Consider the following 23,158-nt stretch of genomic DNA (forward strand, 5'->3'; position numbering starts at 1 on the left):
TGATCCCCTAAATTGGTTACCTCTACCAGGTACTGGTAGAGAGGCTGTGATTTATTGTCATCAGGCTGAGAACCCCTTTTCTTAGTTTATTCAGAAGGTCTTATGGAGCAGGTGAATATGGTATAAGGCAAGGCAGAAGGGCCTTTATAGCCATCCCACAGGGGCCTACAGGAGATCGCGTGCTGTACACTGAGTGGATGCACTTGGAGAACCCTGCAAGTGTCTTGGAAGTCTGGCAGCGGGGCCAGCAATGCGCTGACGTATACTGAGACATCCTTAAGACGGCTTTAGAGCACCCTCAGAAACAGTACAGATATGGTGAAGATGATGGCCAAATCTGTATCACTCTGTCTTCCCACAGACAAGGAATTTACTTGCTCCATTCCCCGCTCTGTTCCAAAGAGAAGTTCACGACCTCGGGTGGGGGGAACAAAACCAAAAACCACAGTGGTTTATCAAGCTGATTGAACAATTACAACAAACTACAGAATTACAAGATGAAACTTGTTGTTGGTAGAGTCTTTACTAACCTTGTCTTGCATCAGAGGAAGAGGATCTAGAACTGAAATAAAGAACCAAAACAAAGACAGCGGTAGTATTGCAAACTGGAGAGAAGTTAGTATTGCGAGTTGGAATGAGTGCTAAGCTACAGCTTCTTCACAGCTGTCGCAAAACAGACAAATGTAATTTGTGAGTAACCAGCCTTGAACTGGGAGCACAGACACTAATATTTTATCCAGAAATGGCAATTGCCACGTCTAGAATAAAGAATACTTGCAGCCCAGACTGAACCCAAGTGTAAGGGAATCCCTGGCTGCTCCTGGAGAAAGACACATTTTGGTAACATAAGTTACCAAAACCGTGTAAAATGAGCCTGTTTTTTATAACAGATGAATACTCATAATTCCAATGAAAGTTTAAGTATTTGATCCTACAGGGAATCATGCCTATGGGGCTAGCGGGGAAATGCCTCTAGACTGAGGAGAAATTAGCATAGTACTAAGTATTGTCATCAGGCTGAGAATCCCTTTTCTTAGTTTATTCAGAAGGTCTTATGGAGCAGGTGAATATGCTCCAAACTGCCAAAAAATAAAAGCATAGTAATGCTTTAAGACTAGACTGATGGACTTTACTTTAAGGTTATTAGTTTGTTTACTAGTCACAACTTATAATCCACCCCTGAATGTATTTTTTTTTCAGTAAACTTCATGAAACAGTTTGGCTGGAAGGGAATAAATACATTTCATCTTCCTTACAGGCTGTGAACTTAGTCCACAGCATATTATGAAAAATACAAGTTCTGTACTTGAGTTGCAGAAAGATTTATTTGAGACTTTTACTATATAACAACAAATCATACAAGGATAACTGGAATTGACTATAAAAGAATATTTAATATATAATTAATTCTTTTCATATTGTACAATTATGTGTTTAAATCCGTAACTAATTCACCTACATAGTTTCTATAAATGAAGTTTCCTGCTTACTATTGCTTTTCAAAGTTCTAGTGGTTGTGGGTTTTATTTTGACACACCAACAATAAGCAAACCTTATATCCTTGTTTGTCAGTGAATAGCAACATTAAAATGATACTAAATTAACATTTGTTAGCTAAGCACCAGCATAAGTCTTTACAAGATTGGGGACTTTTAGGATTCCGTGGCTGAAGGCACCCGGATGCCACATGTAAGTAAAATCTAAAAATTAATTGTAAATAAAAGTAATGCCCACAAAACTGTTCTATGCCCATAAGGACAAAAGTAATCAAAGGTAATTGAACTGAGCTGAATTGCTTTCCTTCACGATATGTCTTTGCACTATGTAAGCACACAGATTCATCAAGGATAGTGTTTCTGCTCAACTTCCAAGTGGAAGCCAACATTTCTCTTTTGTATAGCCATTGCCAGGTAACTGAAATGAGGTCATGCATCATCAGAACACTGTGCATAATGGTATGAGCCTTTTAAACTGTCCAATCATATCCTAACACCCACCTAAATAAAATGTAATATAAATGATGGCATAGCAACAGCAGCTTCCAAACAAAAGGAAAAGCTTAAAATACTCGCACAATCACTGGTAAGTCATTTTCAAATGTATTTATGGGAATGAAGGGGAGGGAGAATTAATCATGACATCTGAAATGCGCAAAAATACAGAGCCGAGCAGGCAGGATCTGTAACAGTAGCTCAACTCTTTATTGACTCTTTAATCATGACCAGTGATAACAGAAAGCCTCTCGTCTATGAAGATAATCACTAACTAATGTCACTGGCATGCATTCCTACAGCATATGAAATAAGCAAACATGCTATAATAACAGTTATCATTCAAATTTTGTTTATGGAATGTCTGGAACTATATATAAATAGTATCTGGAGATACTATGTCATTGGATAAGAATGTAGTGCTTCATCCAGAGCTCACTTAAGTCAAAGGACTGCAGAACAGTTAGTATCATGCCCTTAATAAGGTACTAAATAGATTTACATGAAACAAATCACAAATAAAGACTTAGACTGTTTTATATAATAGCAATAGAAATTCATCATTATGGGTGATCCAGAGGGAAAAGCACAGAGGCTTGTAATGCAACTGAAGCACAATGTAAGGGCCCGCATTCAAATTCATAATCTAAAATGTTACTGCTCAACTGCTGCCCAGCTATGGAACAACTTGAACTCTGAAAGCATCTTGGGTGGAAATTTAAAACTTCCCATTTGCCTTGTGGTACTTCAAAGGGTGAATCCACAATCACAGCAGCCCCAGGTTCTGCCCTCACCCATGGCCAGACACATTCAGCCTAAATTTGTACTGATCTACAATCCTACCCCAACCGGGATCGAGTGAGTAGATGTTTCTTCTCCTTAGCCTACAAGAGAGGCTTCATTGCCTACATGTTCTCATAGCGTGCCTCATATAAGCCTGTATATTCAGGTTCTGTACAAAAGGCAGTGGTGGCGTTCTCTCTGCATTTTTTAAAGTGTGACTGGACAAAGAGATAATGGTTAAACTGGTGTTCTTTTATAGATTATGTTTGCAGGATGCGGAAAGCCCAAGCTGATTTTCCTCCTCAGTCTGAAGAAGTTAATGTGATGGTAGTATGTTTTAGTTAATAGGCTATTGTAAAGAAAAACTAGCCTATGAAGGAAAAAAGAGGAGAGATTTACTGTTTCAGAAAATTGAACATTATTAGGAAGTCTGGTGCTCAGGGCTTTCACCTGAATACAGGGATTCCAATCCCTGGAACACATGGAAGTGTTTACTTTTTTAGGAACTGGAATGTATGACCCCCATTCTAGTTTTCTTCTTGTTTTCACAAATGAAACTTTTTTTTCCCCCTTACATAAGCAACAGTTTCATCAGGAAAGAGAGAGAAGGAATGCTGTCCAATGTAGCCTCGAGGCTGATGATTAGGAAACTTTCATGGGAGACAGGCTGAACACTCTCAGACTGAGTAGAAAAAACCCCGGTCTTCCTGCATCCTAGGTAAACAGACATAAAGGACAGAGCGACCTTTTTGTTCTTCAAATAAAGCACCTTAATACCTTTCTTCAGGGAACTGTGGATGTTGAATCATGAGAATGGGGGACCACATCCTGCAGACCTGATAGGTGCTAAAACCAGAAAGAGAAGGTGATTTTATGCAGAATCACATCTTCTACATTTCTGTATCGTCTTACATAGCTCATGAGCTACATAACATTAAAATACTCTTCTACTGCAAGGACAGCCCATAAAGAACAGTTGCAGCTTTACCACGTGGCTGTTCAGAAGCACTCTTTTGTCCCATGAGGGTTGTGTTTTTCCCTTGTTATCACCATTCACACCAAAGTGTGTTCATATCTAAATGCTCATTGTTTCATCTGATACAGCTTTAAACTCTTGTGCATTGTTTCTAAACCCTCTCTGCAAACAGTTTGATTTCTGTCATAGGAGTGTTTTAAGTCTGTATTACCAGCACTGGAATGAATGGTGACTTATATGTACACTGCTGAACATGGTGGAGTTTGCTCCAGATGCTTACTGGGACCTGTGTGTTTCTCCACTCTATCTCATTAGTAATGTCTTGTTCTTATTATGACATTTTCATCTGTTGTTGAGCTGGTGACAGACATCAGACTAATACTTTCTAAAACCATTGACAGGTCTTGTATTTTTATTACTGGGATTTTTTAGTTAGTCTTAATTAAAAAAGCAAAATATTCTAAAATAAAATTATCACAAAATGTTTCAAATGTTATACTAAAATTTCCTTTCTTTTTGAGGCACTTGGATACTATATTTTCACTATACCTTACCAATAAGCGTTATGATTGGCTGGATTAAACAAATAATGAATGACTGTTTTTCAAGGTGTTTAAGTCAAGTTATAAATGCTTCAGGTTTATTTTGTTTCCTATTAACTGTAAGGAAATATCTTATGCCTACTTGAATGAAAAAAAGAGGACTTTTTTCAAAATTAGAGCAAATGGAACTATTAAGCCAATTAAACCAATGTAGTTCTTAACCGAAGCATTTCGCTTTGCTTATAAAATATTGTATCAGAACATGAATAATTTGACAAAAACTCTGCTAGGCAAAGAATTAAAACATATGAGCCAGAAATAACAGGAAAAATAATAGAGGGCCCCATGAATGAGTTCAAGAACAGTACAATTTCTTTCCCAGCTATCAAAGAGAAGAAGGACGAAAGGCTTTGTATTTGTGATGCTCTAGTATTGACTTCTGTTGTTTAGGGATTTTCCAAGCAGCAAGAAATAGTAGTGTAGGATCCTTATCTGTTTCATTATCACCTTCTGAAAGGCAACAGTGAAGCAGTAAAAAAGTCTTCCTAAGATCATTGGTTGGTAATCTGGGAATGCATGAGCCTTGGCGGAAGTGCTGGAGATGTCTGGCAATTGCAGTTCGCCATCTTCCATAACATGATTCCTAGAGGCATGCAGGGCTCAGCCAGCAGGCTTAAAACGAGCGAAAGGACACACTTGTCTCAGATACTGAGGTTGGCAGGTGGTAACTGGAATAAGAGAGTTGTCCTTAGCAGTGATGGTTTAAAGACAGAAGTCAGGCACGGTCTGCAGAGAGGTGGCATTCCTATTCCCAGGGAATGCAAAGGATGTCATCGAAAACACGAGGCACTCGTACCTCTGAAGGAGAAGCAGCAAACCATGAACTGAGTATGGATTGGGAACAAGTGCTCTGAGGGAACTGCTGCTTTCATGCTTTGATTTGCATGTCAATGATTCTATTAAAAGTACACCCAGCAAGCAAAAGCCATGTAGATACAACCACCTTACACTTTGCAAGTAGGGGATGTGCTTACATACCAAAATGTGACATGTTTTTCATAATCTGGGGCAACATTGTGCTGGCATGTGACAGCTTACTTGACTGTTTCCCTCACAGCGTAGCACACGTGCAGCAGCAGAGCAAATTTCTTTGAGAAAGCTCTGATTCTACAAATGTGCACAGATTTAAAAGTAAGTAAAACAGTGGCATTACTGCCAAGAAGACTTGAAATTAATTGAGTGCAAAAGTGGTTTGCAGAACAGGAACGTAGGGTGCCTTGATCATGTGGAAAGAGCACTGGCAGAGGAGTATAATTAAGTCTCCGGATCCATTCATTCCTTACCCTCTCTGGCAACTGAAAGACCAACTAGTGCCAACTCTTACAGTGATTTTTTTTATATATATATATATGCATGTGTGGCTTCTCGTGCATGGAAGAAGTGGGAGGAAGGCAGGAAGGTGATTCAGAGCAGAAGGTGAGCCCGCAGAAGTCTGCCCCGCGGCCAGGGCTGGGCCCAGACCCGAGGGGGGCTTGCCTGCTTCCAGATTCCAGGTGCCGGGCTCGTTCCAGTTTCGTGAGTGAACTTCCCTGTGAAAAGGGTTCCCGCCTGAGCTAACCTCGCGGCCCACCCGGCCTCACTACGGCAAGGCGACGCCGACATGTTTTCTGCGGGAGGTAAGAGGTTGCGACAGACACGCGGGGCAGCGCCGCCGAAATCCTCCTCGAGAGGGACGAAGCGGGCCGGGGCAGGGGGCCCTCAGCTGCCCTCTGTCGTGACATGGGCCCCCGCCTGTCGCCGGCTGCCCGCCGCCGGCCGCCTCTGGCGGACGCCTGTCCCTCTCCGCCCCCGCCGAGCCGGGGACCCGCCGCCTGTTGCTATTTTCGCCCGCGCTGGCTGCGGTCGGAGGAGGGAGGGGGCGAGCGGCAGCCGCTGGGTGTGCGGCCCGGCCTCCCCCGCCCGGACCGCCGGCAGGTAGGGGCGGTGCGGACAGCCCGAGGCGGGGCGGCCAGTCCTGACCGGGGCGGACAGGAACAGGAGGCGGCGAGCAGCCCCCTCGCCCGGCCCGGCCCCGCTGGGGCGACCGCGCTGCCGGTGCCCTGAGGCGCTGGTGTGGCCTCCCCTCCTCCGGCCCGGCGTCTGTTAGCGCCTCTCTGCCCCTCTCCCCTCAGCGGGCGGTGAGCAGGCGGCGCCTGACAGCCCGCGGTCGCTGCCCGCCGAAGGCACTTCCTTGCAGCGAGCACATCCTGCGGCGCCGAGGCGGCGGTAAGCGGCGGCGGCGGCCGGTCAGCCCCCGGCCCCCAGCTCCAGGCCTGACCGGGGGCGGCCGCGGACCGCGGCCGAGGCGGCGGTGGGGGCCGCCGTGCCCCTGCTGCGGGCGGGCCCGGGGAAGCGGCGCTGGCGGGGCCGAGCTGCGTTTTTGGAGGGAGGGAGGGAGAAAGAGCGGGTTTTAGCTTTGAGGAAGTGAAAGAGTTGAGGCAAGAAATTGGGCACCCCGCCGCGGGGGGCGGCTGCGGGCTGGCGGGGCTGGTCCGTGCCCTGTGCCCAGGCTCTGAGGTGGCACAAGCCTCTGGCCGGCCGAGAGGAAGCGGCTGTGAGGCGAGTGGCGGGTCCGGGCCGGGGCCCCGCTCCGTGCCCGCGGCGCGGGTAGGGCGGGCTGCCGCCCTCCCTTCTGTCGCGGCAGGGTCGCGCTGTCGATCGTAACGGAGCCCCTGGTGAAGTCACAGCACTTGCTCTGGGGACAGTATTTCTGCGGGGCGGCGGGACGGGGCGGCCGGGCGGGAGCGGAGCGGGGACGGCGGGGGGCCGGTGCCGCGCTTCTCAGCTCACAGGGTCCTGGGGGAGCTGGCTTCTCGTCAGAATAACCAAAAGACCCGCTTGAATTTAATCTGAGATTGACCTGATGTGCCACGGTCTGCTTTTAGTTCTTTTTTTCACTCTTCCCTGCATCTTCCTTACCCATCAATGTAAAATCGCTCGGTGTAACTCCTCCCAGAACCTGCTCCCTCTTAGAGCAACACCGCGACTCTTCCCACAGGGGTAAAACTAACCTTTCCTACAGCAGCACACTTGGAGTTTAAGCTTGAAATCCCTACACATTGGCTCAGTATTTTTATGGCCCTTTAAATTCGCATACTAAATTAACAAGGGAATGATCTCTTGAAACCACGTTCATGAGAGGTATGAAACAAATGTAGTTATTTATAGTGCAGTTTGAAAAGATTGAGACCTTTGTATGCTGTGTTGTATTTGGGAGAGAGGCTAATATGGCAGATCTGCTGTAGGAACCTTTAGCAGTGCAGATGGTGGGATTTGCGCCTGCCGTTAAGCCCAGAGATTGAATGGAACATCATGGGTCAAAATTAATAAAAATATACATCTCCTGAATAGCAAATACCGCTGAGCGGATGAATGTGATTATACTTTTAACACTTGTAAATGCTGAAATAGAAATTCGTCACAGCTTGTTTTATAGAAATGCTGAAAATCATAGGTAATATGCAAAAGTAGAAATGCTTGCAGGTGAAAAAAATGACAGGCTGGAAGGGATGTGAAACACATTCAGTGATACGTGGATGACTTGACACTTCTTTCACTTTATAATTTGGTTAACTGAAAAGTTGGATGCAAGTATTTTGGCTGTGGATATGCAATTGAATAAAAAGGAATGGCATTCAGAATGTAATTTACCTAGCAAGCTTTGTTTTACAAAGATTTTTTTAGTGCATTGCAGTGGTAGAACAGCCCAATATTTTGTTCAGGTCCGTATGAGGCTGACTCAGAAGACCTCAATCATCAGCATATTAATTTCTGTAGACTCTATTAAGGAAATAGCAACAGGTGTCAAGAGCAGGAACAGTGAGCTATTTTCTTTGTTTGATAGTTGATTATAAACTTCTATGTTTATAATCAAGAACATATTACCATTTTGCTGGAGTTTTTTTTATTAAGAGTCTATTTAATTTTTTTAACCTATTTGAGGAGTGATATAGATGCTGGCTGTATCGGTAAATATTTTAGGTGTGATTATTACCACAAAACCAAATGATTTGCTCAGAGTACGTGGTGGAACATTATTCAGGGCCACATCTGAAGCTGCTGACAACATCGAAAGGAATCTTTTAAAAGGCAGCATTTAATGCATGTATATGAAAAAAGAATGGAAATGAAAAATACTTTTTGAGGTGAATTGACTTCCGGACTTACACATGCTGTTGCCCACAGCAAGCCATAGCTCCAGAAGAAAACAGCAGATAATAAGTAACTATGAGATAAAAAGAACATCCTTGCAACAGAAGGGTGCGTCGTGATTCCAAATGCCAGGTTGAGTTGAATTAGAACTATCTGAAAACTGAGAGCAACCTGTGGTATGATATCTAAACAATCTTATTTAACTATAGGAAACAGGCCAAAAATGTTGTTTGAAGCCTCAAGAATAAAGATAAAGCTAGAACGATCTAATGGATGCTGTGTTGTGATACCAGAGAAGAGAGTAATTTCATGCATATTGATGGAAACATAAAAGGACCTCTTCTCAGCAGTGACCGTATCATGACATACCTAATACATATTCTCATTTGTGTTTTTCTATATATCCTGCTAGGTGGATAGAGAAATCTGTCAGCATGAGTGAAGACAATGTAAATCTCGGTCAGGGATCAGACAGAGAGGGAGAGGAGTGGTATTTAGTTCTGGCTTGTGTTCCAGAGCTCTGGCTGCAGGCCAGGGCTCCTCATAATCCTTAAGTAGTATGATATTTCTGCTAAAATAATCAGCGGTGAAGTGCAATTGGTACCAGTGCCTCTGGTTCCATTTGTCGGCAGGGTTCAGCACTAATGCCATGCAGAGAAGAGCTGAACAAATTTGTGCTCTTTAAGACTAGCTGTTTGTCACAAGACCTTGCTATATCGTTGGAAGTTTTGCCTAGCTTCTTGGAGGGGAGAAAGAAAACTGCCTTGCAGAAAAAAACTGCTCTCATGTCAGCAGCCTGATGTGGAGTAACTGCACGGTTGTCTCTGAGATGAACTGCAAAGGTTAGGAAGCTAGGGTCTTTCTGTTCAACAACTCACAGGTCAAACTCCTCATTTAATCACTGACATGTGGAAGCTCTGTCTGCTTCCTTGCTTGACGCATCTTCTCAACTCATCAGTTCTGCTGTGGGTTGCAGCACTCCAACTGCTACCAAACCAGGGGAAGAGCTGGAGGAGAGTGAAGGATTGCTTAGGTCAATAGTTACCTATGTTCTGAACAAGAGTGAAACTTTTGGCCGCATGTCTGTATTGAATTTAGTCCAGTCCAGAAGAAACAGTAGAAGAAGGATAACTCTTCACCATTGTTGTACTTTCTGCTTTTTTTTAATTTGCATGTATTCTTTTGGTTTAGAACAATCTCTCTCCCTTCTTTGCCTTTTTTTCTGTATTAGTTTGAGTCCATCCCAAATCTGCCTGGTTTTTCCCCAGCTGCCAAAACCTGATTTCCAGTGCCCCACCCTCCCAGGTTAATAACACAATCTGTCCCCTGTACCCCACAAGATTCTCCTTCCTAAACTCGAAGGTGACCTGGCCCCATCTAACCGAGTGGCACCCAGAGCCTGTACCTTGTCCTCATGATAAAGTCTTTGCTCTCTTGAGAGAAGGTGAATTTTGAGGAATGCTGTCCTACATAATGCACAGCTCCTTAGACATGTACCTTCATGCAGGAAGAACCTGGGGTCCAGAATGGCAGAAGTACTAATTTTTGCAGCCGTCCCCTTCATGCTGTGTTGCCATCACCCTGACTTCTCTCTGAAGGCATCCCTTTTAGTTTCTGGTGACATAAAAAGATGAGACTACAACTTAATTTGGGAGAACAAGGTCTGATTTTTTTTTTTTTTTTTAAAAAAACACAGTATCAGATTTTGCTAGAACAGGACTATCAGCGTAGTGTTGCATGCTTTCTGAGCCTGCTCCCTGCTTGTGAGAAGTGGCTGAGTTGATCACAGTGAAAGAGAAGTTGAGGACAAAGAGCACACGTATGTTCCCAGGTGTATCTTTCACATTAGTGAGTCAGTCTGGTGTCTCCTAGTGTAGAAGGTGGGGTTAGATTTATTAGTGTGGTTTGTGTAAATATCATATGTGCTACAGTTTGCCTGGCTGTTTTTATGCTGATGGAGCAAACACAGCTAAATCAAAGCAGGTTAAACAGTGGCAACATTAAGATACAGTTTGGAGAATATTAACATTTCTCAGACGGCAGCAAAGCTGTTAGCTGAGGAGTGCCACTCAAGCTCTTCTCGGCTCTGAGTGCAAGGGCAATGGAGACCCTTCAGAAGATGCTGACGGAGGCAAGAAAGAGGAGCTGTCCCAATTATGTCTGTGAGCACTGGGAGAACAACCGGAGACATTCAGCCTGTGTGCGAAGCAAAGCCTGGCAGTCTTCTCCCAGCCCAGAGTAACGGAGCTGAATGGCACTTAGAGCTGTCAAGGGAAGATCAAAGTTTAGGTGGAAGGAAACAAGTGGGTGGCTTTATTTTTATACCTTTTCTATTCTCTCTTGGATTAAAGGTAATAAGCATTTGCTTTGAAGAAGCTGTTTGTGAGTTAATCAGTCAGACGCTTGGGAGGAAGAGGAAGCTTGTTCGAGCCTACTGTACTAATATGGATGGTAAAAGGGTACAGCGCCTGCAGAGCCAAGTTTTAGAGGGGATGAACTGAGTGGTGAAGGTGCCAAAATTCCAAGTGGTGGAGTCAGGGCAGACATGGATGGGCTCAGAGCACGGGCACTCTTTGGCCATAATGTGTGCTTAATTTTATGGCTGGGAATAGGCCTGATGAGATGAACAGAACTATTTTTAGGTCTAAATTAAGCATGTACATAAGTACTTCATGGTCTGGAAGTAAAACTTACTCCTTGGTGTAAACTTAAAGGACATTAATGCCAGCAGCATGAAATTCGTATAATTTCTGGTGAGATTTGCATGTAAATTAAGATAAGGATGACAGGAGGAGGAAACAAAGAAAGGATGGCAGGAAAAGGGAGATGAAACATGCCAGAATAGTAATATACAGAAGGATATAGGTTAGATAAGAAGACCTTCTGATACTGCTAAATTTGTGCTCTGAGAAACTGCACTTTTAGCCCCTCCTATCGTTAGGGAAAAAACCTAGCATTCTGACTTCTAGTTAACTGTTTTGATTTAGTATTAACTGTTTTTCTTTAGAAATAACAAATGCAGACATTGGAGTATTTATGCTGTTGACTTTGCAAGGTGTTTATTTTGTTAAAAAGAGATGAATGCCAAGAAGCTTTGCATTTATATTAAATACATTCCAGCAGTACAGTGTTTGTTGAAGTATGACAGAGTATCAGCCTGTTTTTTTTAAATACTGTTCAGTCCTTAGAATTAGCATGCAAAATAATGTATTATATTACGATACTTATTCCTATTTGAGGCTGCAGTGCCTTGTAGGTCTGGGGTAAAAGAGGATGATATATGGTGGTAATCCAAATGAAACTTCTCTTCCTTGAAAGGTTGATTTAAATGAGGATGTCTTTGTTGTATTTTTACATGCATTTTATTGCATTTTTTTAAAAAGAGTTCTGAGAAAACAATTGAGAAATATGGTTACAAAAAGTATGTGGCTAATAGGTCGTCATCTGTGCGGTAGCTCGCTTCTCCTGTTTTCAACTAAGAATGGAGTTTTCTTAGGCTTTCCTATCCTGAGATTATCGTCTATGCCACTAAATGACGAGAACACCAAAAGCTAAAAACTCAATTTTTATGTGTTTTGGACTACACACCGTTGTAGTTACGAATGAATCCAATCTTCCTTGCGGTTGCTGAACTATTTTTCATTGTTACAGTTAAGGAGAAAAAATTGGTAATAGTTTGTCAAAAAAGAAGAGACCATTTTGATTCCTGGCAGATGCAAAACTATAATGATAATTGTGTTTAGCAGTCTGTGTTGATAAGATATAAAAATGCTTCCTGAAGCTGCTGTCCCATACAATGCAATGCATTTATATTCATCTTAAAGATGGTTGTTTTATTGCTTTGTGAAACAAAAAAAAAATTGAAAAAGAGTTGTAGTATAATGGAAATGAGGCATACAAATTCTGGATTTTCATGGCCCCTTTTCCCACACTTCCCATGCACAGGCACACAGACACACGCACACACACACAGAGGTTTATAAAAAGGCTTTTTAAAAGTTGTTGTACATATCTAGAATGCTACTTATGATGATTTCTTCAAATAGTGTCTTTAAAACCTGCACTATTGGATTCTCCTCCTAAATTTGGCATCCTTGGAACTGTTAATGTTGCCACAGAATTCATTTATCAAAAGATGCAAAAGTTCCAAAAAAGTAAATGTACCCAAACATGTGGTTTCTGCAGTTCTCTTGTTTTTACAGTTTGCCAGTTACTGCAGAAACATTTTTCCCCACTCGGACATTTGCAAATTGATTGCATTTTAAACACTTGTTTAGTTCAAAATGAATTTCCATCTTGAAATTTTTTTTAATTTTTTTTTTTTAATTCTAAAATTTCCTTTCATTTTCAACAAGGTGAAGCACTGTTAGAAACTCAGTTTCAAAATATTTTTACAAGGACAAATAGAGGACAAAGTTTAATGAAAACTTATGAGAAAAATACTGCTATTTTTGATAATGTTTGTAGATAACAAAGAAATACTGTTGCCACAGTAAACAGATGCCGTTTATTAAATACTTGTTCAAATATAATTAAAAATGTTTTGTAAGGAGTTCTTGGGACTGCTCATGTTGTTTTTCATAGGTCTTTTCATGGGAAACTCAGGAGGCTGAGGGTAATCTAGTGTCGTGGTATTTAAACATAGGCAATTATAGGCCTGTCAGCTTCTCATCAGTCTCGCATAAAGTAACGTAACAGCTGAAACCAGGTTCAATTAATGAGGAGCTAAAACATGGTAGTATAACAAATGCCAATCTATGTGTTTTCATAGACTATATTTTGCAAAATGAAATTGATAGATAAATGCAATTATTGGGTTTTGTTACTAAAACTACTAATACGTAATAACAGTAGTGGTAGTAGATGCTGGATATAACAGGGTTGTATGTAACTTGGCTCCATTTGATATTTTAAGAGATGAAAATGTGGCAAACGTTAAGTATCCCTGGCTGGCTGACAGGACTTAAAATGCAATCATGAATTGTGAATCATCATCTGTTTTTTAGTGGGATGCTGTAAGGATTGTTGCTCATCTCCGCTATCTGACAGGTTTATCAGCGATCAGTCAGTTGACTGCTGCTAGCTTTTTCAGATGACAACGATTTCTGGGGTGTTACTTAATGAAAAAGTCTGGTTGGTAACAGCCCATGATCACTTGGCAAACTATACCCAAGGAAACAACTCCATGTTAGTAGCCAAATTCAAAATCATCCACCTATGAACAAGAAAGATGACCTCTTTTTTTCAAATGTGAAGGTGTCTCAGCAAGCACTGACTTCAACTGTCATGAAGGTCAGAATAGCTCAGCTGAGTTCTTTCTGTGATAATAGGATTGAAATAGGCCAGCGTGATCCACATGCACCTGCCCATGAAACAGACACAGGCTAGAAAGAATGTGCATTTTTGAGTTTAGTTACTCAATAGGTGGTTTAGCAAGGGTGGTAAAGCAACTTTTAAATCAGGACTCACTTGTTTCAATGCAACGTATTTAGTGCTATTATGTTTGTTGGACTTGAAATAGTAAGGTCCAATGTAGGAGAAATGTGCTAGATAGGTCATGGTAGGTGATCAGTATGTCTCTTCTGATGTTAAGCTATTAAATATTTGTGTTACTGACAGTTCTTTTTTAATAGGGTTCCAGCACCAACATAACTGTTTATTTTCCTTTCAGAACTCTTCTGTTCCTTAATCAAAGGAACCATCCAGATATCGTCATTCCATGGAACTGAAATATTGGTGAATTAGTCCAGGTTCCCTAAAGGACTGTAAAATGGAGCCAATAATATTCAAAGTTAAAAAGTATCAAACACCCAGTGATTTCTCAGCAAGTTTCAGTCTCCAGCTCGTTGGTTCTCTGCCAGTGCATTCCCTAACCACCATGTCAATGCTGCCTTGGATTGTGGCAGAGATCCGGATGCTCAGTACAAAGTCTTCTAAAGAAGAATCTAGTGTGAGCCAAATCCGACTTTATGTTTCACCAGCGAGTTTGCGATGTGAACCAGATACAGGGAAAATCCAGCAGTGGGATCCTTTGATTTGTTCAAGTTTGTTTGAATACAAGCCACAGCATGTCCACAAACTGATTCACAACAGCCATGATCCAAGCTACTTTGCTTGTTTGATAAAGGATGGAGCAGCAAATCAGCGAAGTATCTGCTATGTATTTAAAGCTGATGATCAGACAAAAGTAAGTAAAAAGAAAAAAAAAATCAAAGCAAGCAACCCTGGAGTTGCTTTTGTGCTGTTTGAAACCTTTCACTGCATTGTAAGATCTTAAGGTTGTATTTACAGTTAGAGACTGGATCTCACTAAAACTTACCGACAAGTGTCACTTTACTTGATGTTAATGGTTCAGTTGAATTCGAACTGCTAATTATGTGAAGTGAAAGGTGTGTAAATCTCCTACAGGGTCAGAGCCTGAATTTCATCGGCTTAAAAAACACTTTAGTTTGGGATATGGGCTGAAATCTTGGCCCTCAAGTCAGTGAGAGTTTTTCTGTTGATGTCACTAGGGCTAGGATTTCACCCTTGAGTCACGGTGAGCTTTAATCCTACGGTCGGACCTCTCAAATTTCTGTTTTCCTGAGCTGAGATATATGTGACTGGGAAATAGAGATACCTCCTTTCTCAGAAGGAGGAGGGGGTAGGGTGGAGCCTCCATATGTAGCATACTTCCAACCACAGGACGCCGTGGAAGCCTCTTCCTAGCTCTGTAATACACAGAGCCTGGCAGCTGGTGTTGGAGAATGGGAGAGAAGCCACAATGCGGTGCTGCGACTCTGTGACATGCAGGCTTGCTGCTGCATGGCATGAGACAGGAGCTGGGTGTCCACGTCTCACACTGTAGGTGAGAGTTGGCTCAGTCTGCATTTCCTAGGAGCAAGTTGTGTCCTTGCTGAAAAGGTGGAAGCATTAAAAATAGTCGATCTCTTCTTTTGTTTGAGAGTAATGCGAGACAATAACTCTCATGAATGAGTAAGGTGAGTAGGATTTGGCACAAAGCTATTGTGATCTACTGGGGACAAAACAGTGACATATCCTTCACCTCTCGAGTGTAGACTCTAGTTACAATGTTGGAAAACAGCATCTTGCTACATACTGCTTTCTTCACTCATAGGAGATGTCCTGCTGAAGCATCTTGGAGGTATTATGTGAATATACACCGCACATGGGATTTATGCCAACCTGCCCAACAGCAAAATATTGTACAGTTCCAAATCTGTGGTCTCAAGCTTAGAGCTCAAAACATATGGAAACAGCTTTAGTTAAATCCCCCCAGATAAAAAGGCAGTTCTGGTAAATTAGAAGGCAAATATGTTGTAAATCATAAGCATTCAAGTGAGAAATCCTGTCAAGTTAAAATGTAGAATACCAAATTTATGTATGTAAGGGAGCAGAAATAAGGAGTAGATGTTTCAGAACTTGGCATTGAATAGAAGTTGGTAAATGCATTTTGCAGTTTGCTTAAGCACTTATTTTTGCTTGTGATTTTACAGGATTATGGTGAGTACACACCACTGATCACCTCCAGTACATTTGCTTTTGCATTTTCTTTTGCAACAAAAGATTGAAGTACTTTTTCCTCATGTTTGATCAAATTCCTAGACATGTTTGAAATGAAAGAGAACAAAATAAGTCTCTAGTTAAATTTGCAGCTGTGTTTACCTGTTTTCCAAGACAACACCCAGAATTTTTGGATGCCTATTTTAACTACTTAGCCCCAGATTCACACAGCTATTTGTCCTTTCAAAAATTACCCTCCACCTGGTCTCTTAACTTCCCTTGATTGCAAGGGTTGTTTCTCTTGACTTTTTTGCAGGCTACGTTCTTAATTAGACATCTAATCAGCATTTGTGGACCTGTGTTTTAACAAAAGGATAATGGAAATGCCAACTGTACTTATCTTCTGAAGTGAAGCCCTGCCTGTTTTACTTAAATTCATTGTAATTTCTGATTAATCTACCTTTTAAGTAAATCCCTTATGCTTTATAGGGTTACTCTGCCCTGAATATTGTGATATAGTGCCTTTTAGCTAATTGGTGTTTGTGTATTTAGCAAGAGGAGTGAACTGATGTTACCTGTTTTGCAGATACCCAACTTGAAAGCATAGGAGTGTACTGTATACCTTTGTTACAAATTGAGGGAGCTCTTTTTTAGAAGCGATTGAGTTGGAGTGAAGAATTTAGCACTATGTTGCTGCAGCTTATGTTCAACTTCAGAAGAAACAAATTTTAGAAATTGGACCTTTGCAGCCTGTGTGACTCAGCAGACTCCTGTGCTGGCACTCTTGCTCCTGAGGACTCTTTTCTTCTATTTGCTTCAGCTCTGTAAAGGAGACACAGTAGTCTAGATAGATTTAGTCACAGAGCTTACATGTTCATAACAACTCTTTACCCAGCAATCTTGGACATCCAAACTTTTGTGATAATTGCACTTCATCTATTTTTATTTGGAAAAACCCAACTGATTGCTAACTGAAATAATACTGTAAACTGCAAGAGCCACAGTTCTTTGTATCTGCACAGATAAATCTGTAGTAGGGCTATATTTGACAAAGAGTTCTCAGATTAGGTCAGGTCTGACTGAGGATTTGAAGTAGAAGGTACTTTGTGGCTTTGGAAATAGGTTCTGAGTATATCCCCACCTTAGGATAAGTAGAATGAAAAAGGGCAGAAGGATGTCTGTGGGAGAAGTAGACAAGGAAGATTAGTATGTTAAGACAAAAGCAGGTGAGTAGAAGACTAAACAGTGAAGGCCTTTGCAGAGGAGGACAAGAAACCTGAACTTCATGCAGGCAGAGGAATAGCACTGGAGGTTGTAGAAAGTACAGAAAACCAGAAATGGTCAGGCTTTTAGCATCAGCATTGCAGGTAGACTGCAGTCCATTAACTGTAGTTGTACTCCTTTGTATATACAAATTGAGTGAGAACATATACTTGATTAATGAGGGATTATCTTACTGTTTAATATGAAAGCATTTTGTTAATGGGAGATGATTTTTTGGTGGGTGATATTTAGCTAAAATCTAAAATTGATGGGGGTGTGGGAACGCATGCAATTTTTTTCCTGGGTATGAATACAGGGCTTTTAGGTTCATTGTTGCTCCATTACCACAGTACCGACTTTAGAGAAGAAATCAGTAGACAGGTAATTAATACTAAATAATGTCATGATTCTTTGCAAGGAATTCTTTGTTCTGCTTCTCTTTAGAAGTGAAAGAAAAGGCAGTGCCCTATTGTGGTCTTTGTCTTCACTCTGTAGGATATTGTATAATTATTTCCATTGCATCGTCATGGCAGTATACGGCTCACTTTCCCTGCTGGTATAGCAGTAAGTAGGGAAGGATGAGGGAAGCTTTCCTGGCAAACTGCTCCTTGGCACATTACTTGAAAACAAGCATGTGCATATGGAGATCGTTCCACTCCACTTAGTACTAAAAAGACAGGTTTACACTGCCTAGTGAGAGCTTCTCTTATGGATTAGCGTTCCCTTTCTAAGCGGATCTGTCAGATATGGGATCTGGAGCCTGCCTTCCTTCTTCATGTATAACCTCAGTAACTTTCCACTAGTTACATATATCCCTTCACCCTCATTCTGTGGAGGTTCTGATGAGGCCTCATGAATGAGTAATTTCTGCCTGAGGGTGGAGTTGAAGCATTAATGCATATTCTTTGTAGGTGCTCAGGAATGGAGCTGGATTCAATTACATTGCCTGCAGGGAGCTTATGAAGACTACTAATAGGTCATAGATGGGGATTATGCGTACTGTGTTGAGTAATGATGGTGGAAGCTGAGGAAAAATCAACTCTCCAGTAAATCTGTGCTTGCAGGATAGTGCCTTCATCATAAGAACGAGCCTTGTTGAACAGCTTGGCCAGAGTGCTTGGGTACTGTAGGAATGCAATGGCTTAAATGAAAACATACATACTACCAGCCTATATATCTTCTCAGCGGCCTCAGGTCTGACATTTGCTTACGTTCTACAGAATTGTGATGCTATTGACATCATTGTTGTTGCTGAAAAATATAGACATTAAAGATTATTGGCATTTTTGTCCTACGCTTGAGATGTGGTAGTTCGAAAGTGTTTGGAACTGTAGGTGAGGTGTGCTGTTTCCTCCATGAGCTCATTCTCCACAAACACAGCTCTCCTTCTGTAGGACACCTTGCTTTAGCATCCTTCACTCCAAGGAATGAAAGAGACAGATAATGAGAAGCTAATGGCACACTGTCACAGCATATCCCTCTCCAGCAGATACAAAGTAGCCAAAACATTACAGAAGAAGAGTAATTTCTGTTCTTATTTTCAGTTTGGAAAAGTAATTCCATGTGCCATTATGTTGGTCTTTCTTTGGTGTATCAAATGATTTGTTTTACTTAGGTATGTTTAATCTTATTTGATGGCACCTTTGGCTGGCAAGTGGAAAACTGGTCACTAGTTTATCTGATAATGCCCTGGGCTAGTTTAGATTTAAGGCAAGTTAAGGTTGTACTGTCCTTTATTATACTTTCATATTTATTGTAAATAAAGAATAACAGTTCTAAACTTACTGGTTTCATAGAAGCCTGAGTCAAAGAGGGCATTCAATACCTCAGCCTTTTTCATTCAGCAGCAGGCCCGCATTTTCCCTAGTCTTCCTTTTGTCACCTATGTAGCTATAGAAGCCCTCCTTGTTGCCTTTGACATACCTTGCCAGATTCAACTCCAGGTGGGCTTTGGCTTTCCTAATCATGTCTCTGCATGCTTGGACAGTGCCTATATATTTGTCTCAGGTTACCTGTCCCTGCTTCCACCTTCTGTATTCTCTCTTTTTATGTTTGAATTTTGCCAGGAGCTCCTTGTTCATTTATGCAGGCACTTTTACCTGGTCATTTGGATTGACTGATCTTGAGCTTGAAGGGGATAGTCTTTGAATGACAACCAGCTTTCTTGGACCCTCTTCCCTCCAGGGCCTTTATTCCGTAGTACTTTTTCAAGTAGATCCCTGAAGAGGTCAAAATCTGCTCTTCTGAAGTCCAGGGTTGTGATCTTGCTTTTTGCCCTGCTTTTCAGGATCCTGAACTCCGCCATCTCATGGTCACTGCAGCCAAGGCTGCCTTTGACCTTCATATCCCCAACAAGCCCTTCCATGTTGGTAAGTATGAGGTCCAGCAGAGCACCTCTCCTCATCACCTCCTCTGTCACTTGGGTCGGCAAGTTGTCATCAGTGGTCCCCGGGAACTTCCTGGATTGGTTATGCCCTGCTGTGTTGTTCCTCCAGCAGATACTTGGGTGGTTAAAAGTCCCCCATCAGGACCAGGCTCTGCGAATGTGAGGCTACTTCTAGCTGTCTGTAGAGAGCTGCCTCCTCCACCTGTTCTTCCTGGTCACAGGGTAAAATAAATTCCTGTATGCAGAGTAAAAGCCAGCAGACAGCACTGTCACCTTTTTTTAGTGAAGCAGATGCTCAGAATGTTTGATACTCCTTTTTCCTTTCTGTGATATGAACTGGAGGTTTAGAGGATTTGAGGAGACCCTAGAAACTTGAGCCTGATGTCTTGTAAGGAGAAATATTTCTGTGACATTATCAATGACCAATGCAGAACTAGAGTATGAAGAAATGTAAAAAGTTCAGTTCAGATTTTGCAAGGATTAAGTTTAGTTCTTTTTTTTTTTTCCCAAGAGTCTAGAGACAAGTTGTCATAACAGCCTGTAATATATGCTTGTGTTTATCAGAGCTGTTAATGCTATAATGGCAAAACACTGGATAGAACTGTTCTTTTCTATTTTATAGAGAAATATTGCTCGTGATTTAAGCAGGATCACAGCTGCACAAGACATGCACAAGTCTGCTTGCTTCTTCTGAATCTTCGTTCTGTAGTGGCATAAATCAGGGACAGCTTTTGGCCCAGGAACTGGGCTTCTGGCAGCTGCAGGAATGTTGCCATGAGAGTTGCAGTGTCCGTATGGTTGCAGCAGACTGGGACACCTGCTCAAGACCTGAGCCTACTCATTGACTTTGCTTGTGCCAAATCTGCCCCATAGCAGACACAGATAAGCCCCATCTCCTTACACTGAGGCACTTTTTAAAATGTAGCACTTACCCTGTTGTTGAGGTGTTTGGTTACAACAGTGATCTCCCCTGTTGTCAGAGGTCTTGATTTTTTTGATCCACCAATTGCTTTAACAGTTACTATGTTTTTAAACAACCTTCACCTACTTTTATGAGTTGCAATAGCTTATACACTTAAGTAGATCATGCCGTATTACCTGGAATGCAGTACTCTGTTACATGTTGTTTGTGATCTGATTATGTGCTGGAGAAGCTGGTTTCAGATAATCAACACTTAGCTCTCTGTGAGGCTTCACAGAGCTGATGTTGTGAGTGAACTTCACATTATTTATCTATAAAAGGAATGGCAGAGGCCCAGTGAACTCCAGAGCAGTTGTGAGGCTTAGCTTTGTGACTGAGGATTCTTACACAACTTGTTTTTACATTAGACTCTAAGATATGGCCTCACTAAGTATCTCGTTTTTAAAAGCACCATTTCCTTTTCTTAAAAGAATTCAGGCACGAAAATTTTAAAGATAGAGGTGATCTTCTTCTACCATATTTTACTGCTTGATGAGCCTAGGGAGATTAAAACGTGGTTGTTCTTTTGCAAAAAGCATAAAACGCTGAAACAAAATGAGGTAACTGGACTTATTTCAGTGCAACTGAGAGCTTAATTTGGCTGTTTTCTGCCTCCTATTCATATGCACATTTGGGTTTTTTTTATGGAATCTACGTAATTGCAAACTTCTAGCACTGCTTTCTGATATAGGAAGTTTCTCCTGTCTCCCAAATGTTAACTGGAGAAATTAATGTAAAAAATCCAACAAAACAAATGAAAAATCAAATACATATTTGTGCACATACATAGTCCGGTATATAAAGTAGGTCAAAGTTTAGCTGTGTAAATCTTAATAGAGTGTCCCATGTAATGCAAACAGCCAGCTGTGCTTTGGACACTCTCACAATTAATCAGGCTTTATGCTCACCCTAAGCTGAGAGCATAACTGTGACTGCACCAGCTCTATCCTGGGATCTGTTCAAAGGATTCATGTATGTGAACTCTTCTTTCAGAGAGATTTAGTGGCCAATGACTCTGTCCCTAGCAGCATTATCCCAAGCCTTTATGGGGCTCTTGTCCGTCCCTAGAGTGACTTTGTGACATCGTGGCTCAGCTAAGTGCTCCTGTGTTCACCCTCATTTTATAAGAAATATTGTGTGATTTCCCTCAACCTCATGTGTGATTGCCACACAGAGGAAGTCATTTGTGCAATACCAGTGCTGTTTCCTGACTTAAAGTCAGAGATAATGTCTTACCAAGGAGGATTAAATTAATCACATGGTTTGTAACGAGCTGCCTGTTCCCACTCTTACAGCAGCAGCAACATAAAAAATTATATTTTCTTGTGATGTCTTCAATCTCCTAAATCATATAGAAATTTCTGCTACAGAATGACTAATAAGAACTCTTACTGTGTCTTTAGCAGTATAGTATTCTGTATCAGATGACATTGTTAGTGTATTTTTCAACTTAAATAACCTTGAAAGTAGCTGTGTGTTACTTGTGCTGTCACGTGCACTTCATTTTAGAGCCAGAGTTCATGCCAAGATTATTTATTGTTTCTTTACTTTTTCTGTGGGGATTGTAGCAGAAAACAGTGGAACTGAGGCTAAAACATAATTAAAGGAGTTGTGATGGCTTCTCATCTGACTAACCATTCCTTTTGTCTTACAAGGTCTGATTCTTGTGGCCTGTGAAATCCAGTACAGGTAATTGGAGCCATAATATCCAAGCATCCTCCAGAGTTACAGTAGAGTTTCCTTCAGAAACTTCCTCTTCACATAGAGGAGAGCTTCCTTACACATCTCCAAAGAGAAGCTTGCTCTTAATGTCTTAATCTAGTCTGAGTCCAGCTTTTGGTGGCCTTGCACTTCCTTGGTTGCTGACTTGCACATTCCCACCTTTTCCCCTACTCTTGTATTACACTGTGATATCACTCAGTGAGGCAGTTCAGAGCAATTTAAATATTCCAAAACGAAAAGTGATACAGTTTCAATTAAATTAGCATCCTAACCTGATCACAGAACAGTTTCATGAGCACCTTTGTGAGAGTCAGGGAGAAGCAAGGCCACACTATCTAGAGCAGAGAGAAGGCTGGACCTCAGATCCCCGATTCAGTCAGTCCTAAACTGCCATGGGATTTTACTTCAAGTGTAATATCTGATGATACAGGGAGGAGATCTAATAGCTGTTCTCTGTCAAAAGAGGCAGTTCTGTTATTCTCTTCTCTTCTGATCCATCCCTTGACGTACATTCTCAAGTGTTTTCCCTTGTGCTGGCATTGATGTTTGTCCAGCTCCGTGTCGAGCTGCTTTAGGGGCTAAGGTAAAAAAATTGAATTGCATTCTGCTCCAAACCAACTCAGTGCACCTCACTAGATCACCTTAGGTGTTTTGTCAAATTCCAAGTTGACATAAATTTGGAAACTAAAGTGAGACCATAAAATAATTTGGGACAAATTTTTCTGGTAGTTTCACAAGCAGATGGTGGAAGTATCAGAGGTACTCCAAAGGGATTGGGCTGTGCAGCAGGAAACCTGTGACATAGGTGACATAGATCCTAAAAGTAGGGCTATGAGGATG

At 41.6% G+C, this 23,158-nt stretch overlaps 1 protein-coding gene across 1 annotated transcript in view; it reads left to right on the top strand.

Annotated features, from left to right (window-relative positions):
- Positions 1–6,199: 6,199 nt before the first annotated feature.
- The window catches only part of TBC1D1 (TBC1 domain family member 1), a 121,458-nt gene continuing 104,499 nt past the window's right edge, over positions 6,200–23,158 (top strand). The window contains exons 1-2 of the mRNA XM_075148901.1: positions 6,200–6,557; positions 14,155–14,670. Of these exons, the coding sequence (XP_075005002.1) occupies positions 14,254–14,670 (417 nt within the window). The 5' untranslated portion in view covers positions 6,200–6,557; positions 14,155–14,253. The remainder of the gene's footprint in view (positions 6,558–14,154; positions 14,671–23,158) is intronic.

This window comes from Calonectris borealis, chromosome 4 (assembly GCF_964195595.1).
Source record: "Calonectris borealis chromosome 4, bCalBor7.hap1.2, whole genome shotgun sequence".
NCBI lineage: Eukaryota > Metazoa > Chordata > Aves > Procellariiformes > Procellariidae > Calonectris > Calonectris borealis.